The sequence below is a fragment of the Hemiscyllium ocellatum genome, chromosome 8, assembly GCF_020745735.1.
Source record: "Hemiscyllium ocellatum isolate sHemOce1 chromosome 8, sHemOce1.pat.X.cur, whole genome shotgun sequence".
NCBI classification, from domain to species: domain Eukaryota; kingdom Metazoa; phylum Chordata; class Chondrichthyes; order Orectolobiformes; family Hemiscylliidae; genus Hemiscyllium; species Hemiscyllium ocellatum.
In genome coordinates, this window is record NC_083408.1 from 40816134 (window position 1) to 40841252 (window position 25119).

A 25119-nucleotide genomic window follows, 5' to 3' on the forward strand; every position below is an offset into this window, starting at 1 on the left:
ATACCAAACACTCTCTCATTTTATTATCCAGAGTATTTTTCCTGCTCACTGTTGCATGTTTCTAATGTATTCAAACATTTTCAATAAGAGCAGCCTTAAACTTTGCATATCAAAGCTCAAGTGATACCTTTAGTTTTCCAAACAAGCATTTAATATCAACCTGTCCATTTAGTTTCCAAAAGCATGAACGTTGTTATTACAAAGGACATCATGATGATTTTACCTTTCTTCTCCTCCACCAATTGATCTGCGATAACTGAAGCGTGGTGGGAATCTGCTGCTTCTGTGCCAACCTCCTCTTGATCGTGATCGAGCATATTCAATTGTAACCCTATGAAGATGACGCAGATGGGTGAATATGTATCCTTGCAAACTATGTAATCATCAAGAAAGAAAAAATAAGTTACACCATCCACTTCCTTCATATCCCCTCCCCTCCTGCATATAGTACCTCCTGCCTGTGTAGGGTTCACAAGTATTTGTTATTATCTGGCATGAGTGTTAGAAAGTGTAATTCCACAGGGATTTCTGACCAAATGCTTTGGCCAGGTCACAGCCTGACAACCCTTCTAAAAGGGATTAACAGGCACATGAACACTGGCATTCTGTGTTCGACCCAGAATCTGACTTTCCACAGCAAACTTTAGATATCAATGGATTCAGTATAAAAAAAATGCACTCAGTGTCAAAGTGTAAGCAATCATAATCATCAAAATTTGAAAAAGCACTGTTCTTTCTTGTAAGAACTATGAACACGGACATAGAATCATGTAGTAATGCAGAGGCCATTTGGTCCATTACACTAATATTGGCTCTTTTATTTATCATGTTCTGCCTTTCTGTCTTCATAAGTCAGCAACTGTTTTCCATAATTAATCCAATCCATTTATTACTGAATTTGCTTCAATGATGTGGCAAAACTTTTGAAATTCACATAGCTTTTCTGCAGTCATTTGTCAGAAGTAATATTTTTGGTGGCGAACAGATGAAAGAAACTGAAATTATCATTAATACTCTATTCCAGTCACTACCTTGGTCCTTAAAGTTGCAACGATACTTTGAAGAAATGTTAATTGCTAGAAATAAACAAGGCCAGACTTTTCAGCCACTGCTGTGCCAGAAGTTTCTGCATCTCTCAGCTAGTCGTTATTGGAACAACAAAGTGAGTATGTTGATTGTGATCAGAGCATTGGAGAGAAAAATAAAGCTTCAGATACGGGACAGCATGAGATCACGGGTTCAAACTAGAATCAGCATTACTGTCCACAAAATAAAATGTAACAGCCTTCCCCAACCCTAAGAAATAAGAGTGATTTGGCACATTGCTTAATGTAAATAATTGGACTGCACCTCAACTTGAGAAAGTCAGTGATACAGTCAAACAGTCTCAAAAATATAACTACTTAGAAACAGTAATTTTAACATTAGAGTTTGGACCTCAACACCAGACCAGACCAGTTATGTAAAAATCACTAAGCAAATAGAAAAAGTGCTTAAAAGAGAAAGGGAAGGAGCTGCCAAGATCATTTCACTTATAAAACTGCATAAGTCATAGGTAAAAGTTTCATGAAGCAGGAGAAAAATCTAGAGTGAGGCTATGCATTCCAAAATCACATCAACTTTGCAAAGTTTAGCCATGTTCCTGCTCCCCATTGGCTAAAATTAATGGAAAAGATGCAACTGGCCCATTGTTTTAAAAACAAAGGTGAGTTTATTTATTTTAAAAAAAGAAGTCTTTCCTTCTTCAGAAAGTTATGGTGGAGATAGGTGGATTTCAAAGAACCTTTCAAGGGTAAAACAATGAAAGATATTTAGTTTTTTCTTTGGACCAGTACATGAATTTATATACTAAATGAACACTCACACAAAACAAATTCTGGGTCTGGCACGCTGTAATATATATTGTCCATTATACATTTTTTTCCTACTTTGCTCATGGAATGGGAGTGATGCTGGCTATACCAGGATTTATTGCCATTCCTAATTACCCAGGAAAAAGGTGGGGGTGAGCTGCCTTCATGAACTACTACAATCCTTTCATTGGAGGTACATGCATTATTTGTTCAGATGGGGGGTCCGGGATTTTGAACCAGTCAAGAAATGAAGATATATTTCCAATCAGAATAATGCCTGGTTTAGAGGGAACTTCCAAGTGGTTGCATTCCCATCCATCTGTTGTCTTTCTAGGTGGAAGAAGACATGAATTTGAAAGAAGCTGTCCAAAGAGCCTTGGTGAATTGTAGAAGTGCATTTTGTAGACGCCGCACTTAATTTTCCTTTGAGCAAGGTATGAGTCTTAACAGCAGAAGATTATCCCAAGTTTTGCTAGACCTCCTTGATGCCTTACTCACTCAAATACTGTCTAATTTAAAAGTAGTCACCTCTGGAGGTCAGCTCTTTGTCTCTTAACAACCAGTGCTCAGGGCCAATGCTCAAACTGATGAATGGGGTGCCAAACAGGCTACTCTTTTTCCTGGAATGTGTTGAGCTTCTCGAGTGTTGTTAGAGATCAACTCACCCAGATAAGTGAAAATTATTTCATCACACTCATGATTTGTACATTCTAAATGGTGCACTGGCATTTGCAGACAGAAAGGCTTTTGTCCAAAACGTTGATGATCTTGCTCCTCGGTTGCTGCCTGACCTGCTGTGCTTTTCCAGCAGCACTCTAATCCAGACAGAAAGTAAGTTAATTGGTGCAGATTTCAGAGTCTCTGACCTGCTGTTTTACATGGCTCTTCCAGTTCAGCTTCTGTACAATGCTAATCCCCAGGTTGTTGACTTTAATGGATCAGTGATGGTAATGTTGTTGCATGTAAAATGAAGATGGTTAGATTCACGTTTTTTTGGAGATGATCATGACCTACTGCTTAAGTAAAGATGATGCTACTTCTCACTTAACAGTCCAAGCCTGGAATTATTCAGGTAATGATGCAAAAGGTCACAGGCCACTTCACTTTCTCAGGAATGGTGAAAACTGCTTAATGTTATGCAATCATCAGTAAACATTCCTGCTTCTGACTCTGTGGTGCAGAGAAGGTCATTGATAAGGCAGTTGAAGATGGTTGGACATAGGATACTACCCTCGGGAACTTTTGTTGTGATGTCCGCAGTTGAAGTGCCTGACCTCCAAATAACCATAACCATCTTCCTTTCTGCCAGATATGACCCCAACCAGCAAAGTTTTCCCTAGTTTTGCTAGGGGTCCTTGACACAATTCTCAGTCAAATGCTGCCTGATGTCAAGAGCAATCATCTCAACTCTGGAGTTCAGCTCTTTTGTCCATGTTTAAACCAAAGTTGTAACAATATCAGAAGATAAGAAGTCTTGACAGAACCCAGACTGACCATCAGTGAGCAGATTATTTCCTGCTAGTACTGTCTGTGATCCCCTCCATCGGTTTGCTGATGGGTGAAAGTGGACAGATGGGGATGATAATTGGCCGGGTTGGATTTGTCCAACATTTGTAGCCAGGATATACCTGGGCAATTTTCCTCATTGCCAGTATTGAAACTGTACTGGAACAGAATTCGGTTAGTTCTGAAGCACAAATCTTCAGTAAAACTGTTGGACTGTTGCCAGGGTCTACAGTTTTTGCAATATCCAGTGTCTCCAGCCATTTCTTGATATCAGTGATTGAATTGAATTGGCTGAAGACTTGTTTCAGTGACAGTGGTGATCTCAGGAGCATGCCCAAGGATTAGAAATGACTGAACAGAAACGGCACAGATTAAATATGGACTCCGTCCACTGATGTACCAAATGAATATGTACTGGTCCCTGAGGTTCAGGCTTTATAGTCAACAATATCATTATTAGTATAGATACAAATAATGTGGAGAGAAAATGTAAATAGGTTTACAAACTTTTTTGCAGTGAGGCATGACCCAGCTTCGTCGTAAAGCTGATTCTCACAAATGATTACCTTTCATTGCAAAGTTCTTTTCCATTCAACTCATAGACTGCATCATCAGCATCTCGGTAATCCTCAAATTCCTGGAACAGAATAACTGGCTGCAAATTACCTTTCTAGCAGAAAGAGATAGTTAGAAAGAAGAGCTAAGAGTCAGTGAGCTCCAGTGGCTTAAAAAAAAATACTTTACACTTACCACAAAACCAAAGCCATTTTTTAAGTTGATTTCTCGAATGCGACCATATCCCTTGAAAAACCTCTCAACGTCCTTTTCTCGGGCATAAGGGCTTAAGTGACCAATGAACACACGACACCTCATTTTAAGCTAGAGATGGGTGAGCCTGCTTTTATATAAAGCATTTAAAAATATTAAATTCAAAATAGAACATAACTCTTGCAATAGAAATTTAAAACAATGTAAAATGGTTATTTTACTAAGAAAAAAAATCAGTGTTAAATTCCAGTGACCCAAAACATTAACTCTGCCTTCTTGCCACAGATGCTGCCAAACCTGCGAACTGTTTCCAGTAATTCTTGTTTTACATTTTAAAATTTACCTGTAAACTAAATTGCTAATTTATGTGGATCCTATTTTATAAAGCAATTTTGTCATTTTATTAGTTCCCTAAATTCATTACAGTAATGAACATAATACACATAATGAACACCTAAACCAGACAGGACCAAACTTCACAGAACATTACAGTGTGTTACAGGCCCTTTGGCCCTGGATGTTGTGCCGACCTGTGAAATCAATCTGAAGCCCATCCAACTTAAACTATTCCATTATGATCCATATGTTTATCCAATGACCACTTAAATGCCCATAAAGTTGGTGAGTCTACTACTGTTGTAGGCAGGGCTCCTCTATTATTCTTCACATTAACGGATATCCAAGCACAACCATTTAAGTATCTTTGTCCTGTGTTTAATGCTGTTTAAAAACCAGCACTACATTGACAACAATGGCTTAATAAGATCCAAACTAAATCTGTGCCTAGCTACTCGAGAGAAAGGAAAATAGCACAACTAACAAGACCTCTTCCGGAGTACTATATGCAGTTCTGTGTCTTGTTGTTATGGGAAGGATGCCATCAGGAATGGAGAGTTTGAGATATAAAAATACACTGGAAACGCTGGGTCGTTTTTCACTGGAGCGTAGAAGGTTGAGGGGTGACCTTTATAAAGGTTTATAAAGGTATAAGGGGCGTATATAAGGGTTTCACCAGAGGATGGGGAGTTCAAGACTAGTGTGGCATATTATTAAGTGAAAGAAGAAAGATTTACAAAGGACATATGGGATAGCCTTAAGTTTTTTTTACACAGAGTGGTTAGTGTGTGTAATAAACTGCCAGAGAAAGTTGTGGATGCAGGTACAGTTACAATGTTTAAAAAGACCTTTGGATAAGTCCATGAATAGGAAAGATTTGGAGGGATATGAGCTAAGTGCAGGCAAGCGGGACTTGTTTAGTTTGAGAACATGGTTGGCAAGGACTGGTTGGACCAAAGGTCTGTTTCCATGCTGTATGACTGGATTTTCAATGATAAAACCTACTGACATGCCGTAAAATCATCACATCACTGTTTCATTAACCAGCCAAGAAAGAATTCAGGTGTAACCTGTCATATTGGAGCTAGTGGGGGAATGCAAAAAACAAGAATCAAAAACTTACGCCTTATAGTTGTTCAAAACAATTCAGAATTGGTTTGAGATAAAACAGAAAATGCTGGAGAGATTCAGCAGATCTGGCATTAAAGGTCTGACTTAAAAAGGCTGGAAAATTATTTTTGGATTTCACTTGCTCCTCCGTTCCCAACAAGACAAAATCATTATTTTCCAATCCCTTTCTGTTCCAAAAACAGCCATATTGGACTTGCTTCTCGCTCCACAAATGTAGCCAGACCCGCTGAAGTTCTCAAGCACATTCTCATTTTATTTCAGATCATTAGCATCTACAGTACTTTGCTTTTATTTGGGAGTTTGCATCGCAAATAAGGTCAATGCAGATATTTCCATGGAGACAACTATGAAGTTTGCTTAGCTGATATGGAAGCTCCAGTGGTAACAATTGGTTGTTACAATGATACAAGTTGAAATAATACTTTGTGACTGATATATTTTGATGCTGCTATAAATCATTAAGAGAGAACTGCTGGGCAATGGAGTAAAATGACAAAACAAAAATACAGAAAATTAACTTTACAATGCACCACACTGGCACAATTTGAGCAGACATTGCTTTTAAAAAAGAATTCATAAGACCATCTGCACCAGTCGCACTCTTTGTGAATACAGTTCCATCTCTACTCAGGTACTCTTGCATGAGGTAGCTGGAAAAACATCACTACATTAGACACACCAGATAACTTTGACATTTAAAATAATTTATTTCTCTTTCGAACATAACTTCAAAGCTAGAGCTAAACCTGCATGATTCAAATCTCAGGCTTGATTTAGCTACATTACCTCTGCCAAACAAAATGCATCTTACTGTAAACAGTAATCTTGTATGTTAGGAGTTATTCTGGTCAGCAATATTCTAATAGCAGGCTGAAACCGCTGCAGAAATGATCAGCTAATTTGAATATTTTGACTTTAAATTCTACTTTTAATAAGACTGCCACTTAAACCCGTTGCAAATGATTTAGCAGTCTGTTCATGCATTCAGTTATAATTTTTCTAAAAGATGAACACTATCTGGAATAAGTACAAATTAGCTTTAAACAGCAATTAGGAAACATTTCAAGGCTGACAGAAAAGGAACAGAAGAAGCTGATCCAAGTTAGACCTAAGCAGTATTTAGGGGTTTCAATGCCACAGCAGAGTAAACAATGATTTGAACTACAATGAACGTCTTTTCATCAATTTGAGTCTCGTTTCATCAGTTTGTGTCTCTGGGGGAAAAAAAATTCAAACCAATTTCCTCCACCTTTTTGGTTTCAGGCTTCATTTCCCAGCCCCTAAGTTGCTCTTCTGTATTTCTAGTTCTTCAATTAGATCTCATCCAAGTTTGAAATCTCTATCATTCCATATCCTATTTACCAACAAGACATGCATGCAAGCTACTTTTTTTTAAAAAAATCATTCCTGAGATGGAAATGTGACAGCCAGGCCAGTATTTCTCACCCTTAAGAAGGTGGTGAAGTGCTGTCTTGACCTGTGATGTGATAAAGTATAATACCTACAGGCTGTTTCTTTAAACCTGGATACACTTTGCAAAATATGTTCTGCCATCCCAATTTCCTATAGATGTCGAAAATGTTTTTTTTATACCTTCAACAGGGTATTCTGGTGATAATTATCTAGTTTCTGTAATAGATGAATGAGACATAGGAACATAGTACAGAAAGATTCAAATGAACTTTTATTACACTCCTTTATCTACATACATTACAGTCTCAGGAACAAGTACCTCTGGGCTCACATTTAGCAATTTGGATGCAAAGTGCACAGCTACAAGATAACTAATTTAGTTTGAGAATATGGTCGGCATGGACTGGTTGGACCAAGGGTCTGTTTCCATGCTTTATGACTGGATATACAGTATTTTTTTCCCCAGATTAGGAGGGCTCTGTGGCTAAACTGACAGTATTTTTTGACTGTCAGTTTTACTTTTAAGCTAGGGAACTGCAAACAAGATCTTGGTGTCTTTTAGAAGCAGGTGCTGCTGCTTACCACCATGCTATAGCAGTAGTGTGATGTCTGGGAACTGTTCCTTCATAAACAGCTGCTTTTGTTCACCCAGATGTGCGTTGCCCTCATGATATCCCACAGATGCAGTAATGGGCTTTTTAAAAAAGGGTATCCGTACCTGATGAGGTAACACTTATGTTAATTCCCATAACACAAGAACAATAATTGGGTAGCATAATACTGAAGTTTTCAGCAGACTTGTACGACAGCTTCTGGTACCTTTGCATATTTCAAATAGATACTTGTGTGTCCAGGCTCAAGCTAAACAATTTGGATGTAAACTGCAGCACATTCCCCCTCAGTGTGTCATGCTGCAAGATGACTCAGCAAGATGGAAACGGAGACCTTCACACTACCAGGTCACGTCTATGGTACTGTGAATGTATGAGGTTAAAATCAGATCAGCCATGATCTTACCATATGGCAAAGCAAGCTTGAAATCAACCAGTTCCAAGAGGCAGGTACCCATGGAATGGAAATGAGAATGTAGATAGGTAGTCTGCTGGCCTGCCATATCAAACTGAGTGAGGCAGAGTGGTTAACAATGGAGTTGCATAATAAAAGGGGGAGTAGTTCTCTATCTGTTTGAGCATCAGTTCTATAAACTCACTTTTTATTTTTTAGAGAGTCCTGGTGATATCCTTTTACTGGTGTCTCTGAATCCATGGATAGGATTCAAGTAGAACTGGAAACAAGTGTCAAAGTTTAAATTAGATCCTGACACCAATGCTCAGATGAAATGACTACCTAGATCTTTCATAAGCACCACTGCTTAGGTGCCCAATGTGTGGCCTCCATAGTTTCCACTACAATAATAACATAATACTGTGGACTAAATCAACAACAAAATACTAAGGTTTACTTAGAAGAGAAATGTGGGAATGCATCAAGGCTACTACAATGCCAAAGCTGTGTTTTCTTTCACAATTGCGCAGATGTGGGATCACAATAACAGTTTTAAGGAAAGAACATTAATTGTAATGCAGCCACAAAAAAAAGACAGGACAAAACAATGTGACAAAATGGCCATTCCCCCAGTTACCAGAAGGCGATTCCTTTATTTTACAAGGTACTGCTTGGGATAGCATCCAGAATTTTGACCCAGCAATATTAAAGGAATGGTGACATTGTTCCAAGTATAGTCTAACGGCAACAATTGTTGACTATTGTAAAAACAAAACTAGCTCACTAATGTTCTTTCAGTCAATCTAGTATCCATACCTGGTCTGGTCCACATATGACTCCAGACCCACAGCAATGCGGCACTTAACTATCTTTAGAAATGGTCTGGAGATAAACCAGATCCAGGGAAATGAGGGATAGGCCAAAAGTGCCTGCCTTGCCAGTGACACCCACACCCTACACAAGTCTATGGAATAAACATGAGTCTGGATGGTGAGTAATTTGCTTGGGAACTTGTAGGTGGATCACAGAGATTATGGGTTTGGACGGTGACAACTGAAGCCTTGGTGAGATATTCAGTGCATCTGGTAGATGCAACACAGTGCTGTCTCTATTAATCAGAGCCTACTACACATCCAGATGCAAGCTACAATCGATCCCTCACTATCCCAATTTGCGTGTACACTGTGGTCAGGCAAAACTATGTCATTGCACCAGCTCTCTTCCTTGCAATATCCATATCCATGAATATTCCTGCTGGAGCAGAGCTAACATATAGGACAAAAAGGAAGCTTCGCCTTCAGAGCAGAAACCATACCCATGTCTGCTGACTGTATACAGACGTTCCTTGTGCACATACACTTGGACCGAGCTCCAAGTCATCATCGGTGTGTTCATGGAGACACATGCGAGAATGGGCTCTGGAACACAGAAGTCATCGACAAGCCCATCACACCATGCAACACTGTCCCTTGACTGTCAAATCCAAGGTAAGCTACTGGACAGCGTAGATCATATCTTGCAAACCCTCCTCTTAGCAGGGGCAGACACCACCTCCAGACTGCCAGTGCAGCTTTTGACTACACAAAGAACAGTGTGTTCCGAGACCTTCTGAGCTCAGAGGCATGGAAAACGGACAGATGTCTCAAATTCCTTGAGAAATATCACCAGCTATGTCTCTACACAATTCTGCAAATCGATTGATCTGAGAGGCGCTCCAATATCAGTGTTCTCTCAGGCCAAATCCCTAGCATTGAGACACTAGTTATAGTTAATCATCTGCATCAGGCAGATGGTCCATGGCTCTAGTAGTCCCAACTGTGCTTGGGTCAGGGACAAGCCTTATGTGTGCTCAGCAGGGCATAGGGCTCAGGCCCTATGATTATTGTCCTTAATTGTATGGAGCAGGCCACATCATCTGCATGTGTGACAAAAAACTCTGAAATGAGCTCCCTACTCTGAGCCTCATCACGCCAGGCAGATGGGGAGAAGCATCCCTGAAAAAGTTTCAAGACTCCCACTTACTCGTGGGAATCTCAAACCCAAGTCCAACCAAAATTGAGAAGGTGTATCTGCAAAGGAGGCAATCATTGTGATCATCCCCGATGGACTCACATGGAGGCTAGGCACAAACAGCGGAAGGACCATGCAAAAATCCAAGCATCCCACTCACCAGTTCCAGCAAGCACAAGCTGCCCAACATGTAGCAGGATGTACAGAAGCAGCAATGGCCTGTTTAGTCACTTCAGGCCCTACACCACTACACAGGAAGAAAGTTATCCTTCAGGAGCTGCCCAAAAAGAATGTGATGTATGGGACACCAATTGAACAGACTTCTTTTCTATGGATGCTGTTGAACCTTGAGTGCTATTACAGCTGCACACCCAGCCAAGTGGAAAGTATTCTGTCATTCTCCTGACTTGTGCCTTGTAGGCAGCGGACATGTGTTGGGAAGACGAGGTGAGTAACTGATCACAGAGGTCTCAGTCACTGACCTGCAGGCACTATTTAAATAGTTGGTCCAGTTCAGCTTTAGTAAAAAGTGAGGTCTGCAGATGCTGGAGATCAGAGCTGAAAATGTGTTGCTCCTGATGAGGGGCTCTGGCCCGAAACGTCGAATTTCCTGTTCCTTGGATGCTGCCTGACCAGCTGTGCTTTAACCAGCAACACATTTTCAGCCCAGTTCAGCTTCTAGTCAATGGTAACTTCCAAAATATTGGTGGTAGGAGATGTGACCATCATAATGCTGTTGAACATCAAGGGGAAATGATTAAGACTCATTCTTGATGGCCGTGGTCATTGCCTGGTACTTCTGGATTAGTGGTGCTGGAAGAGCACAGCAGTTCAGGCAGCATCCGAGGAGCAGTGAAATCGACGTTTCAAGCAAAAGCCCTTCGAGGAAGGGCTTTTGCCCGAAAGTCGATTTCTCTGCTTCTTGGATGCTGCCTGAACTCCTGTGCTTTTCCAGCACCACTAATCCGGAATCTGGTTTCCAGCATCTGCAGTCATGGTTTTTACCTCATTGCCTGGTACTTGCATGGCATAAATATTAATTGTCACTTCTAAGTCCATTTTTATTGTTTTTTTTCCTTTTTGCTCCCCATAAAACATGCTCCAAGTGCAGCATCCATTATGCAGATGAAGACATATTTATTGCACAATTTCCACTCTCCTATATCAATGCCAATGTTTTTGCATTTATATCATTGCCATGGAAGCATGGAAACTGCACCAGCACTAAAAGTGCCCCACCTCCACAACATCCCGCATTCCATCCCTGTCTCAGCTCATCTGCTGCAAATGTACCATCTTCAATGCATTGTTGATTGCAGTTCAGACTGGACTACTTCAATGCACCCTTTGCCAGCCTCCGTCACATCTTCTGTCCATCGTAAACTTTAATTCATTGAAAAATGTAAACGTAGGAAACACACCTCTGATAAATTAAAAATTGCTGTCTTTTATTGGAACATAAAGCCACTCACTATGCCTGAACACTTCAAAAAGCACGTAAAATTGAACAAAATAATGAGTATGTGAAAAGGACATGACAGGAACAGACAGACAGCATATTCAACAAATGACCACAGACTAAAATGGATACTTGTGCAGACTAGCAACAGATATTGCAAGTTAAAAAAGAATCCAATGATGTATAATTATGAGAGAAGACAACTGGATATCTTAAAATTCTGCAACTATTTTTGAATTATTTTGATAGCTTCATTACCATATTTGAGTATGTTACATTAGGTCAACACAGTTATAGCAAAGGGCTAAAAGCTAGCCATATCGTCTGAGCCAAAATAAATTTCAACATAAAGCAGGCAAACATTGAGTTCTGAAGGAGGGCTGTTGAACCTGAAACATTGACTCTGCTTTCTCTGTACACATGCGGCCAAACCTGCGTACTTCCTCCAGTAGTTACTGTTTTTGTTACACAGTTAAACCCTTCATTTCAAAAGGGGGAGTGGGAGAAAAAGGCTCAGAGTAGGAGGAGGGAAGGGGGGGGTCAGAGGAGTGAGGAAAGGTTGGATGGGTTGTAGCGGGGACTCAGAGCCATGGGGATGGAGGAGGGGGCTGAGAGGAGTGGGGTGGGCAGGGAGAGGGGCAGTCAAAGGGGTGGGGGGTAGTCAGAAGGGAGGGAGGGAGGTAATCAGGAGGGAGGGAGGGAGAGAGAGAAGGAGGGAGAGAAGGAGGGAGAGAAGGAGGGAGAGAAGGAGGGAGAGAAGGAGGGAGAGAAGGAGGGAGGGAGGGAGGGAGGGGGAGAGAAGGAGGGAGGGAGGGAGGGAGGGAGGGAGGGAGAGAAGGAGGGAGGGAGGGAGGGAGAGAGGAGGGAGGGAGGGAGGGAGAGAAGGAGGGAGGGAGGGAGGGAGGGAAGGAGGGAGGGAAGGAGGGAGGGAGAGAAGGAGGGAGGGAGGGAGGGAGAGAAGGAGGGAGGGAGGGAGGGAGAGAAGGAGGGAGGGAGGGAGGGAGGGAGAGAAGGAGGGAGGGAGGGAGGGAGAGAGGGAGGGAGGGAGGTAATCAGAAGGGAGGGAGGGAGGGGGGTAATCAGAAGGGAGGGAGGGAGGGAGGGGGGTAATCAGAAGGGAGGGAGGGAGGGGGGTAATCAGAAGGGAGGGAGGGAGGGGGGTAATCAGAAGGGAGGGAGGGAGGGGGGTAATCAGAAGGGAGGGAGGGAGGGGGGTAATCAGAAGGGAGGGAGGGGGGTAATCAGAAGGGAGGGAGGGAGGGAGGGGGGTAATCAGAAGGGAGGGAGGGAGGTAATCAGAAGGGAGGGAGGGAGGGAGGGAGGTAATCGGGAGGAAAGGAGGGGGTAGTCAGGAGGGAAGGGGGTGTAGGGGGGAGTCAGAGAGTTCGGGAAGGGTGAGGGGGGACTCAGGGTTAGGGGGCAGTGGGTTGGGTGGTGAGGGTGAGGGGGCTGTGGGGTGGTGAGGGTGAGGGTGCTGTGGGGGGAGGGGGGGTTGGGTGGTGAGGGTGAGGGGGCTGTGGGGGGAGGGGGGTTGGGTGGTGAGGGTGAGGGGGCTGTGGGGGGAGGGGGGGTTGGGTGGTGAGGGTGAGGGGGCTGTGGGGGGAGGGGGGGTTGGGTGGTGAGGGTTAGGGGGCTGTGGGGGGAGGGGGGGTTGGGTGGTGAGGGTTAGGGGGCTGTGGGGGGAGGGGGGGTTGGGTGGTGAGGGTTAGGGGGCTGTGGGGGGAGGGGGGGGTTGGGTGGTGAGGGTGAGGGTGTGAGGAGGTGGGTGGGGGGTAGATTCTGGGAAGTTGGGCCTCACATATCCCAGGGGTCAGGAAGAGGTTTGAATTGGGGGAAGAATGCTGCTCATTCACAGCAAGGACTGTTTGTATTTCAGATTTCCCAGGTCACTGTCATTTCTCACACTCTGTTAACCCGCCGCTGGCTGGCTGTCCCACTCACTTCCTTGTCCGTTTCCTCTCCCTGTCCCTCTCGCCCTTTTCACTGAAACCAGCCGCCACCTCCTGAAACTGGTCGCTGTGATGGTGACACAAGTGAGGCCTTCTCTCCGTCAGAGGCACACTCGCCACTCACACTGCCCCCTGCAGGTCAGGAGGACCCCACTGCCAACCGTCCTCTCCCCGCCACCCAACCGGGACTTATACTGTTCACGGTCACCGCTCACACTGCCCCCCGCAGGCCGGGAGGACCGGCCCTCACTCCCCTTGAGGACATACTGCTCAAACTGCAGGCAGGTAGGAGCGAATTGTTCACACTGCCCCTCGCAGACAGGGAGGGCCCACCGCTCCCACTGCCCCCTGCAGGCCGGGAGGACCCACTGATCTCACGCAATCTCCCCCCTAACCTGCAGGCTGGGAGGACTTCAGCTTACACCGCCCCCTGCAGGTTGGGAGGACCCACTGATCTCACGCAATCTCCCCCCTAACCTGCAGGCTGGGAGGGCGTTCAGCTTACACCGCCCCCTGCAGGCTGGGAGGACATCCTGCTTACACTGCCCCCGGAAGCCGAGAGGACCCAACGCTAACACTACTCCCCCTCAGGCCGGGAGGACCCACTGCGCACACCCCCTACCCCTCGGGGCGGGAGGACCCACTGCGCACACCGCCCCCCTCAGGCCGGGAGGATCCACGCTTACACTGTCCCCTGGAGGACCCACTGCGCACACCGCCCCCCTCAGGCCGGGAGGATCCACGCTTACACTGTCCCCTGGAGGACCCACTGCTCACACCGCTCCCGTCAGGCCGGGAGGACCCACTGCTCACACCGCCTCCCTCAGGTCGGAAGGACCCACCGCTTACACTGCCCCCTGCAGGCCGGGAGGACCCAACGCTTACACTGCCCCCTGCAGGCCGGGAGGACCCACCGCTTACACTGCCCCCTGCAGGCCGGGAGGACCCAACGCTTACACTGCCCCCTGCAGGCCGGGAGGACCCAACGCTTACACTGCCCCCTGCAGGCCGGGAGGACCCAACGCTTACACTGCCCCCTGCAGGCCGGGAGGACCCACCGCTTACACTGCCCCCTGCAGGCCGGGAGGACCCACCGCTTACACTGCCCCCTGCAGGCCGGGAGGATCAGTAGCTCCTTCAGTGACCATCCCTGACACTTTTATGGGATCAGAGTGATATTAGAACAAAAACCCAGTAACTGGTGAGAAATAATCTTGGACTTGTTTTCCTCTTCACCTGCAAATGGCAAACCGTATTTCTATTGTTAAAAAAAAGTTCGAAAGAGCTCACCTGTGGTTAATGCCAAGTAACAATGTGGGAGAATAAAATAAAATACTTGAAATATTTTCTGTGAAACGAATAATCTGCTCCTTGCAATGCAGGAACTTTTCTTATTTGCAGAGTTTCTGTTAGTTTTAACAGCTTCTTGCAGGGGTATGAGGAAGAATCATCCCGGGGCATTTACACAACTTTGGAGAAGTTTCCAGAGTGAGGAACAAGATCCACCCCACTGCTCTTCCATTGACAGGAGCCTGGCACATCCCCAGAATGGACAGGAGGACTGAATCGTTTGGGGAAAATCGAAGCCCAAACTCAAGTGATAGTAACAACAATAAAATATCATGTGGAGGGGCCGCTGTCGGACTGGGGCGTACAAAGTAAAAGGGAAAAAAACAAACACCCCGCGATCCGGTCCAACAGATCTATTTGGAAGCACACACTAGCTTTCGGAGCGCTGCCCCTTCATCAGGAAGCTGGGGTCAGTGTTCGCCCTCATTGCCCCACACACTCACAGCAGCTTCCACAGTCCGCACGTGTGCAGAATAGCAGGGGAATCCGAATAAAAATGGTCTGTGAATGTAATCTTCTGATGAAGGGCTTATGCCCGAAACATCGAATTTCCTGTTCCTTGGATGCTGCCTAACCTGCTGTGCTTTAACCAGCAACACATTTTCAAATGTAATCTTCTCCAGAGTCTGCATCGTATTGAAACATGCCAGACTGCAATCCACAGGAAACCGATGAACTGAGAACCTGCATTCTTCTGCTGTTAGTCTCACCATCAGTCACTTCCTTTCAAGCAATACTTAGGTTCTGTATCAGCAAGTGCTTGCCTGTGTATATTATAAACTGAATGGAATGCTGGTACAGTGCAACCTTGATTTTCTGAACATCGATTGTCCGAATTTCAGATTATCCGAACAAGATTTCAAGGTCCCATAAAAATGGCATTAGGCAACTCAGCATTCAGTTGTCAGTTAAATAGCATTATGGCGTGCATTACCAGATAACCGAGAAATGTTTGGATAACCAGCACTCATATTATGGTTTGCTTACGAACAAATCGATTATCCAAATGATCAATTATCAGAACAAAATACTTCCACAAATACTACCTCAAATAATTGAGGTTCTACTGTACTCTGTATTCCTGGATACTGAGACAAGATTAGACTAGATTAGATTACTGACAGTGTAGAAACAGGCCCAAGTCCACACCGACCCGCCAAAGCGCAACCCACCCATACCCCTACATTTACCCCTTACCTAACACCACGGTCAATTTAGCATGGCCAATTCACCTGACCCGCACATCGTTGTGACTGTGGGAGGAAACCGGAGCACCCGGAGGAAACCCACGCAGACACGGGGAGAACGTGCAAACAGTCAGTCGCCTGAGGCGGGAATTGAACCTGGGTCTCTGGCGCTGTGAGGCAATAGTGCTAACCACTGTGCCACCATACCGCTCATAAAGGATGTCATTGATTAAAATAATAACCAATGTCATACAGTGGGAAATATTTTCTGTAAAATTCTGTGAAACGAATAATTTTTTCTGCAAAGATTGGTATCTTCAGCAACAATTTGCTAAGTAACTTAATGGAAAAATGTACAACTGTGACTATGTGCATATATTGAGCTACTTGAATAGGGGAAAATAAGGATTTTAAAGTTTTGAATGGAAGATTTGAATTAAGCCAAATGGGAACACCAATACATTTGCCAAAATTTTGTATTACAGAATTAGTGATTAAGTAGTGCAACATAACTGGCAGGTACAATTAATATTTAGGACTCATTTCAGCGAATTTTTTTTCATGCTCAATAAAATTAATTTACTAAGTCGTAAAGTCCAGTAGCTGTAAATGATAACATGATTGTAGCAATCCAGCAAATAATGACACCGTAGAAACAATAGTTCTTTTTCCCTCTAAAGAATCTGCCCTGATAATAACCATCATGGCATCTCATTGCTGGGATAATATTTATTGCAATATTTTGGCATTTTCTGTAACATGAAAGTGAAAGGAAAACAACAGGTGAAATATTTACTGCTTACATCTGATAATGAAAATAACATGCAATGACCTTTCTCAAGGTTTGTACAATGCAACTAAAAGTCAAGCCTGTTATTCAATTAACTGGAATTGATTGTGTGAAAGATTTTTATTCCCAGTAATGACTTAACAGTCTGTGAATGGTTTCCTAGAATCTTGTGCGGCAACAATAGATGACAAAATAACTGCGTATGTTGTTCATGAACTTGCTGAATGTTGTTCATTAAATGCGACACTTCAAAACCTGTCAAAGTGATTTTCATTTTGATTACCAAAATACAGCTAAAAGGAAATGCAGGTTCCCAAAGGTGTTTTTTCCCCTTGCACTCATCAAGACAAATGCAAGAATGCCAAACTTCAAATGATCTGAACAATTTATATCACAGAAGAGGATGCTGGTTGATTGGCAACATAGTACTGCTGTGCACAAATAGGTTATGCTGCTTGGCAGTGAGATGAAACACATCTAGTCAGTCAAGTTAAAATTAAACTGGGTGGAGCCACCCAGAAAACATGTCAGTGAAAGAAAGAATTGTCAATGTGATGTTGCAGATACCAATGCAGAAATATAGGTTAATTTGTAACAAGGGTAGGGGTAGGTTAGTATTCTGTAAACACACTCTTAGGGATGCTTAAATGGCTAAATGACTAGTGTACAGTTCATAATAAATGACAACAGCACAGATTTGACTCCTGTTCTGGTGGAGGGAGACTTGGGACCTGCTTGAGTGTGGAAGGCAATGGCAAACCAACACTGACACAAAAGGCCAAGAAATTGGCTGAGATTGGCCTGAAGAGCTGCCTTTGAGCAGAGCACACACAAGAGACATGCTCTTACCATTCATCATGAACAATCATAATGGCAGGTGGGGCCTAGACCCTCAAACATCATGCGGATCTGCTCTGAAAACAGCTCCATGTAACCCTTCTCAAAACATGGAGGTTGGGAGATCATTGGAAATGGTATTTAACAAAGTTTGTGAGAAGATTTGTAGCTATGGTGTTCGTTGTTGTGGTTCTGTTCGCCGAGCTGGGAATTTGTGTTGCAGACATTTCGTCCCCTGTCTAGGTGACATCCTCAGTGCTTGGGAGCCTTCTGTGAAGCGCTTCTGTGATCTTTCCTCCGGCATTTATAGTGGTTTGAATCTGCCGCTTCCGGTTGTCAGTTCCAGCTGTCCGCTGCAGTGGCCGGTATATTGGGTCCAGGTCGATGTGCTTATTGATTTGAATCTGTGGATGAATGCCATGCCTCTAGGAATTCCCTGGCTGTTCTCTGTTTGGCTTGTCCTATAATAGTCGTGTTGTCCCAGTCAAATTCTTGTTGCTTGTCATCTGCGTGTGTGGCTACTAAGGATAGCTGGTCGTGTCGTTTCATGGCTAGTTGGTGTTCATGGATGCGGATCGTTAACTGTTACATAGGACAAACAGGAAGACAGCTAACGATCCGTATCCATGAACACTAATTAGGCCACGAAACAACACAACCAGCTATCCTTAGTAGCCACACACATGCAGATGACAAGCAACATGAATTCGACTGGGACAACACTATTACAGGGCAAGCCAAACAGAGAACAGCCAGGGAATTCCTAGAGGCATGGCATTCATCCACAGATTCAATGCATCTAGGAATTCCCTGGCTGTTCTCTGTTTGGCTTGCCCTGTAATAGTAGTGTTGTCCCAGTCGAATTCATGTTGCTTGTCATCTGCGTGTGTGGCTACTAAGGATAGCTGGTTGTGTTGTTTCGTGGCTAATTAGTGTTCATGGATACGGATCGTTAGCTGTCTTCCTGTTTGTCCTATGTAACAGTTAACGATCCACATCCATGAACACCAACTAGCCATGAAACGACACGACCAGCTATCCTTAGTAGCCACACACGCAGATGACAAGCAACATGAATTTGACTGGGACAACACGACTATTATAGGACAAGCCAAACAGAGAACAGCCAGGGAATTCCTAGAGGCATGGCATTCATCCACAGATTCAAATCAATAAGCACATTGACCTGGACCCAATATAATGGCCACTGCAGCGGACAGCTGGAACTGACAACCGGAAGTGGCAGATACAAATCACTATAAATGCTGGAGGAAAGATCACAGAAGCACTTCACAGGAGGCTCCCAAGCACTGAGGATGTCACCTAGACAGGGGACGAAACATCTGCAACACAAATTCCCAGCTCGATGAACAGAACCACAACAACGGTATTTAACAGTTACATCAAAAGTGCAAATATATAAATTGTTTCTCTGTATAATTCAAAAGTACTTCACGGGCCATAAAACACTTAGATGACCAGTGATCTTGGAAGGTGCTATATGAATGCATTGTTTTTAAAATAAATTGTTTGGATTAAACCCCTCAGGCTTACATAACAAAGTACAAGAATGTGTCCAGAAATCCTTGGGGATTTGTTTTATGTCTTGAAATGAAACAAGCATATATATATATAATATATATATAAAATACAGTCAGATCAAACATTTTTTTTGCCCATAAATTATTCAGTTGGAGACAAGAGTGATTTCCAGGTGGTGAAAAAGCTCTGCGCTACTTTAGTGATGGGCAAAAAAAAAATGTTCCGTTACCTTTAAGGGCACTTCTGGATAAAAAAAAAGACAAATGCTGGGAAAAAAAAGACTTAGTAGATCTGTCAGCACCTCTTTTAACCACTTGGACCTATCAATTCAGTTGAATTTACAGGCTCCTGACTACGATGATGATAGGGTGTGGAAGCAGGCATATGTTACGAATTCTTTTTTCAGTAAACAGTGAAATAGCAATGTAACAAGTCACATGTCAGGAGTGTGATGGACCATTCTCCATGCACCTGTTGGGTGCATTTCCAACAAAACTCAAAGCTCAACTCCAAACCAAAGTGTCCCATTTGTTCAGCATCCTATAACATTTACACCATTCACTTTATCCCCCACAGTGAAGCACAGTAGAAGCAGTGCGTACTATCTATAAGCTGCAATGTAATAATTCATTAGGGCTCTTTTGACAGCATGTTTCAAACCCACAACCTCTTCCACTTGGAAGCGTGCATGGGAACAAGTTGCTCACCACTCTAACCTTGAACTCTGTTGGGGTTCCTTCACTGTCACTGGGTCAAAATCCTGGAATTCACTCCCTAACAGTGCTATGGGTTACCTACATCCCAAGGACTACAGTGGTTCAGGAAGCCAGCTTGCTATCATGTTTACAAGGGTAGTAATGGCTGGAAAATAAATGCTGGCTGAGCCAGAGACACCCAGATGCAATGAATACATTTTTTTTTAAAAAGATGCATGAAAGTAGATCATTCAGGCTCTTGAATCTGTTGATGATTTGGAGATGCCAGTGTTGGACTGAGGTGTACAAAATTAAAAATCTCACAACACCAGGTTGTAGTCCAACAGGTTTAATTAGAAGCACACTAGCTTTCGGATCGCGGCTCCTTCATCAGGTGGTTGTGGAATACACAATTTTAAGACACAGAATTTATAGCAAAAGCTTAGTGTGATGTAACAGAAATTATACATTGAAAAATAGCTTGATTGTTTGTTGAGTCTTTCATCAGTTCGAATACCATGACAGTTTCACTTCTTTCATGTGTAAATCACAATTTTTAAAAAAAAAGTTGCATTCTCAGGTTAACTGTAACAATTGGTGTCAGCTAGACAATATGTTGACGGTGTTAGCCCCGTGTTCTCTGTCTGTGCGATAACGTTTAGACTGAGTCTAATCTAAAAAGTGAGATATCAGAGTCTCACATGAATTCATGTAGTTTTTGAGCAAAGTCCAATGTAACTCTGCAAGTACAAATTCACCCCACAAACATATATGTATATATGGATGTGTGTGTGGCTGTCTGGGTTGGGGGATTGAGAGTGTGAGAGAGAGTGTATATGAGAGTGTAGTGTGTCTTAAGTCTGTGAGGGGGAGCATGTGTGAGTGTGGGAGTGTGTGTCTGTAGGAGTGTGTGTGTGTGTGTGTGTGTGTGTGTGTCTCTGAGGTGGGGAGTTGAGAGTGTCTATGAGAGGGAGTGTATATGTGTGTGCATGAGTGGAGAATGGTCTTAGTCTGTGAGAGGATGCATGTGTGAGTGTGTGTGTCTGAAAGGGTGTGTAGGAGTGTCTGTGTGTGTGTATAGTGCAATGGTGGTCACACGAACACCATTGTGATATGAACTCAAGGTCCCGGTTGAGCCCTACCTATGGGTCCGTAACTTAGCTATCAGCCTCTGCTAGGCCACTTTTCACTGCTGGCTGTCCTGAAGTCCGCCTTGGAGGATGGTCACCTGTTGAGCTATTCAATTCAGTTATGATTGATACATACATGACTCCAGCTAGTTTGGTTCTGTAGAGATACTTTATTGTCCCTTAATCATCTAGGTCTTTTGGTAGAATGTCTTACTTGGCATTAACCAAAGAGACAAAAATTCTCTTTAAAGAACCCCAATTTACAGTAAGAATATCTAAAAGTTTTCATGTATTATATTAAGGCATTTGATTATGTAATTTGTAAGAAAATACAAGTGATAAACCACCTGGAAAATACTTCATTGGACAGAATTACCATGCAGGAAGCAACTTTTCTTGATACTTCTCTCATTAATAACCGCTGTCTTGCTAACTTGACCATATCTTTATTGCTCTAATTTCAAGCTAATTTCTAGTACAGTAAAAAAAAGTGCATAGTTCAGTATAAGCAGTCCTTGCACTAAAGTGTATCCATTCTATTCCAACTGTGGCAAAGCTACCATTCCACATTACTTCATCAAGGAGCACAGGCAGCCAGAATAGGCAAAGCTCACATTCATTGAAACATTATCCATCCATTATAAACTGACACAATGAATGATAACATTTAAGTAAATTGGATTTTCTCTGACAACCAGCAGGAACCGGAAGCTTAATTTCACACCATAGAATCATAGAGCATGGAAACAGACCCTTCGATCCAACCTGTCCAAGCCGAACATAATCCCAAACTAAACTAGTCCCACCTGCCTGCTCCTTTTTTACTCACGCATCTATCCAAATGTCTTTTAAATGTTGTAATTGTACTAACATCCACTACTTCCTCAGGAAGTTCAGTGCACATGCGAACCATTCTATGTAAAAAAATTTGACCATCTTTTTAAAAAATCTCTCTCCTCTCATCTTAAAAATGCACCCACCTCATCTTGAAATCCCGCATGCGAGAGAAAAGACGACTACCATTAACTCTTATCTATACCCCTCATTATTTTATGAACTTCGATAAGGCTGCCTTTCAACCTCCCACACTACAGTGAAAAACATCCCAGCCTATCAATAGTTAAGACATTCAAAAGCCACAATGTTAAAATATTCATTGATTTAAAAAAAATGTAAATTTCCATGATATAGCAAATAGGTTATCTAAAGAAAACGGGCAAGTCCAAGATTTGATCTATAGGCAGTACTGAATTTATCGTCCTTATTAGTGGTTGGAGTCTTGATGCTCAGTTAATAGCATCCTCTACTTCTGAGTCAGATGCACCAACTTCTTGTCCCATTCCAAGATGTGTTGGCCACAGAAGCAACATTCCTGATCTGCTTCAAACAGGTTGATGGTCAGCCTGCCAATCCTTTCGATACTCTTCATTGAGCTAACCGGAGGCAGACAGGAACAATCGATGGTTTTATTCAGCAGGTCAACCTTCAAACATTGATTTTAAATAATCACTGAACCAAATCAGCATCACATGTGTATATTTACACATTGGCTACGCCACACTCAATTCACCACAGTATCTCACTTCTCTTTCCAACAAACAATCACATCAATAGTCACTGAACGATTGGGAAGCGCAATGGTCTAAGTTATGTCATTCATTGGAGCAAATTTTCATGACACTGTGAAGCAAAATCAAAAACGTGGAGATATAAAGTTGACAACTGTAGAAATACTTCACATTAGTGCACTCCAAACAATGGCTGGACCTTGATGGAGTGCAGCATCTCTCAGTGCACACCTCATTTTTTCCATTCTTCAGCTTGAAAACGTTTTGCATCATTGCTTGCCAGGAAAGTGAACTGATCAGCAGTGCCTCATGGGCACAAGGACATCTGGGACCGACACATTGTCTCCAGAACTAAGGGGGTTTAGGGATTGGAGAAAAGCATAAACGAGCAGTGGAGAAGAAAACATGGTGAATGCAATGTATGACCACGGATAGATAGAGAAATAAAGAGAAGGAAAAGAAGACTCAATCTGTGTTACGGAGCTAGTTGCAGGAAAATGGAGGACAATTAAAAGTTTGGAATTTGACATTTGAAAAAAACATTACAAGTCGACTATGTACAGGAATGACATTGAACAGTTTAAATTATATCTTTTTGGAATCAGGTTGATGGTCCATTGTTAACATAGTGCCAATTTGTTCAATAGTTACTTGTGTGTTCAGTAGCAGACTGAATTATCACATGTTTTATGGACAAATCCAGCAAGTTTTTAAAAATATTAGCGAGGTTGAGGCTGAGATGCCATTTATATAAAGGAAATGAAATAGAATATCCACATCTCCTTTGAAGGGGACATGATAGAGTAGTGGTACGGTCATGAGAGTTATAAAACAGAGCACGGAATGAATGTTCTGGCAGCACTGATTCAAAACTGCCCCCACAGCAGCTAATGGAATTCAGCTAATTGATAAATCTGATATCAAAGGCTAGCCTCAGTAACGGAGATCATGAAACTACCATCATTTTTCCTTAAAAATGCATCTGGTTCACTAATGTCCTTTATGGAAGGAAACGTATCTACAAACTGTACCTGATCTGCCCTACGTGCACTCCATCTCCACAGTAATGTGGTTGAATCTTAACTGCCCTCTGAAATGGCTTAGCAAGTCACTCATTTAGATTAAATCACTTCCTGCATGTTGTTAATATGCCCCTGTAATTCCAGTGAGATCAGATCCATCACATGCTTTCACATGTTTGCCTCGGACAGCATCAAGTCCAATCAAAGACATGAAAGACACTAAAAATATCACAGACTGACATTATACAACATAGTCATGCAATAGTAATGTTAAAAAGGGAAGACACTTTTTCAAGGCAGATCAAAATCCTACAAATTACAGCCAAAAGCTGGCATAACATGTAGTGCAAAACTGCTTTTTGGCTGTCATTAGTAACTTTGTGTTAATGTTGGAGCTGAAAAGATCTCATCTTAAGTTCCACGAACCAGCAGACATCATAACAATTACTGAATTCAAATCCATAGAGAAACATTCCTTTTATGTCTCTGCTAAGGGAATTGTGCACAAACAGCATAAATAATGAGAAGGAAATACAATTTGGTGATGGTGGGGTGGTAGCTGGAGAAGTTAGATTTGCCATATAGCATTTCACCTCTGAACACTGATATCAAAGCAGACTGAACTGGATTGATCATTTGCATTTGTTAATTTAGTATTAAATTATCTTACTTATTGTACATATTAACTCATTCTTTGTACAAATAATATTTTCCTTTGGGTAAATTACACTGTCTTTTGGAATTAGAGTAGACAGTTTCCAGGAATCTCAATCTCTACTGCGTATTTGGGTGTGCATCACTAAGTGCAGCACTGTGGAATTGGAAAACTTCTGTGCAAAATACAATGGACCTATGATACTACAATGCCAACATCTAGGAGTATAGCAAACCCAACCTTTAAATAAACTCACTACTTAACAAATTATAAACACATGATGTGCAAATACATTATCTTTATTTGTAAGTTTAAAGAATGAGTTACCAGTACAAATTGATATTTTATGTATAAAAATGCTGCGGTCAATTCATCCTTACTTTCTTTCCATATGAGAAAAAAAACAATTTTATAATAGTCTCTATTTCTCTTACCCTCAAAACATTACATTTTTTAGAAATCTAGATTAAAAAATTCAGGTCACTTTTCAAACATGCCAAGTAAAACATTCCATGTAGCTAGGGATGTAGATGGCAACAAACAAGTCTTGGTCTGAACTGAACCTTTTTGCAGGAGCCCTCCCCAAGGTGACCGGTTTGATTGTTCATGTCAAATTTATTTCAGCAAGTAAATGAATACCAAACTGGAGCAGAACCCAATCAAGTTTAGCATTAAATAGATTATTTTCAAGGATCATCTTCAGTGGCAATCTAGCATTACTATAGTTCACTGTTCTTACATTTTGAAAGCAGTAATATTGTAGTATCGTGTGGCATTAGTGAATAGCATCAACGTTGCCTGACATTGGATCCTTTTAGTTATGCAGAGTGACTGCTCCTACAGCAACTTCACAAACCCTGCACCAATTTGTTCCATATTTTAGTGCCCAGGTTCAAAGTGGGAACTCTAGCCA

General features: G+C 42.5%; 1 protein-coding gene across 5 annotated transcripts in view; it reads right to left on the reverse strand.

Annotated features, from left to right (window-relative positions):
* LOC132818125 (serine/arginine-rich splicing factor 5-like) overlaps positions 1 to 13531 on the reverse strand; it is a 34048-nt gene extending 20517 nt beyond the window's left edge. For 3 of the 5 annotated variants that reach the window (XM_060828834.1, XM_060828837.1, XM_060828838.1), the window contains exons 1-4: positions 13423 to 13531; positions 4110 to 4257; positions 3926 to 3996; positions 224 to 331 (exon numbers count right to left, since the gene is read on the reverse strand). In XM_060828834.1, the coding sequence (XP_060684817.1) occupies positions 224 to 331; positions 3926 to 3996; positions 4110 to 4232 (302 nt within the window). In that variant the 5' untranslated portion in view covers positions 4233 to 4257; positions 13423 to 13531. Of the gene's footprint in view, positions 1 to 223; positions 332 to 3925; positions 3997 to 4109; positions 4258 to 13422 lie in introns of those variants that run through there. The other 2 variants (XM_060828835.1, XM_060828836.1) reach the window with 2 other exon arrangements.
* Positions 13532 to 25119: the final 11588 nt, after the last annotated feature.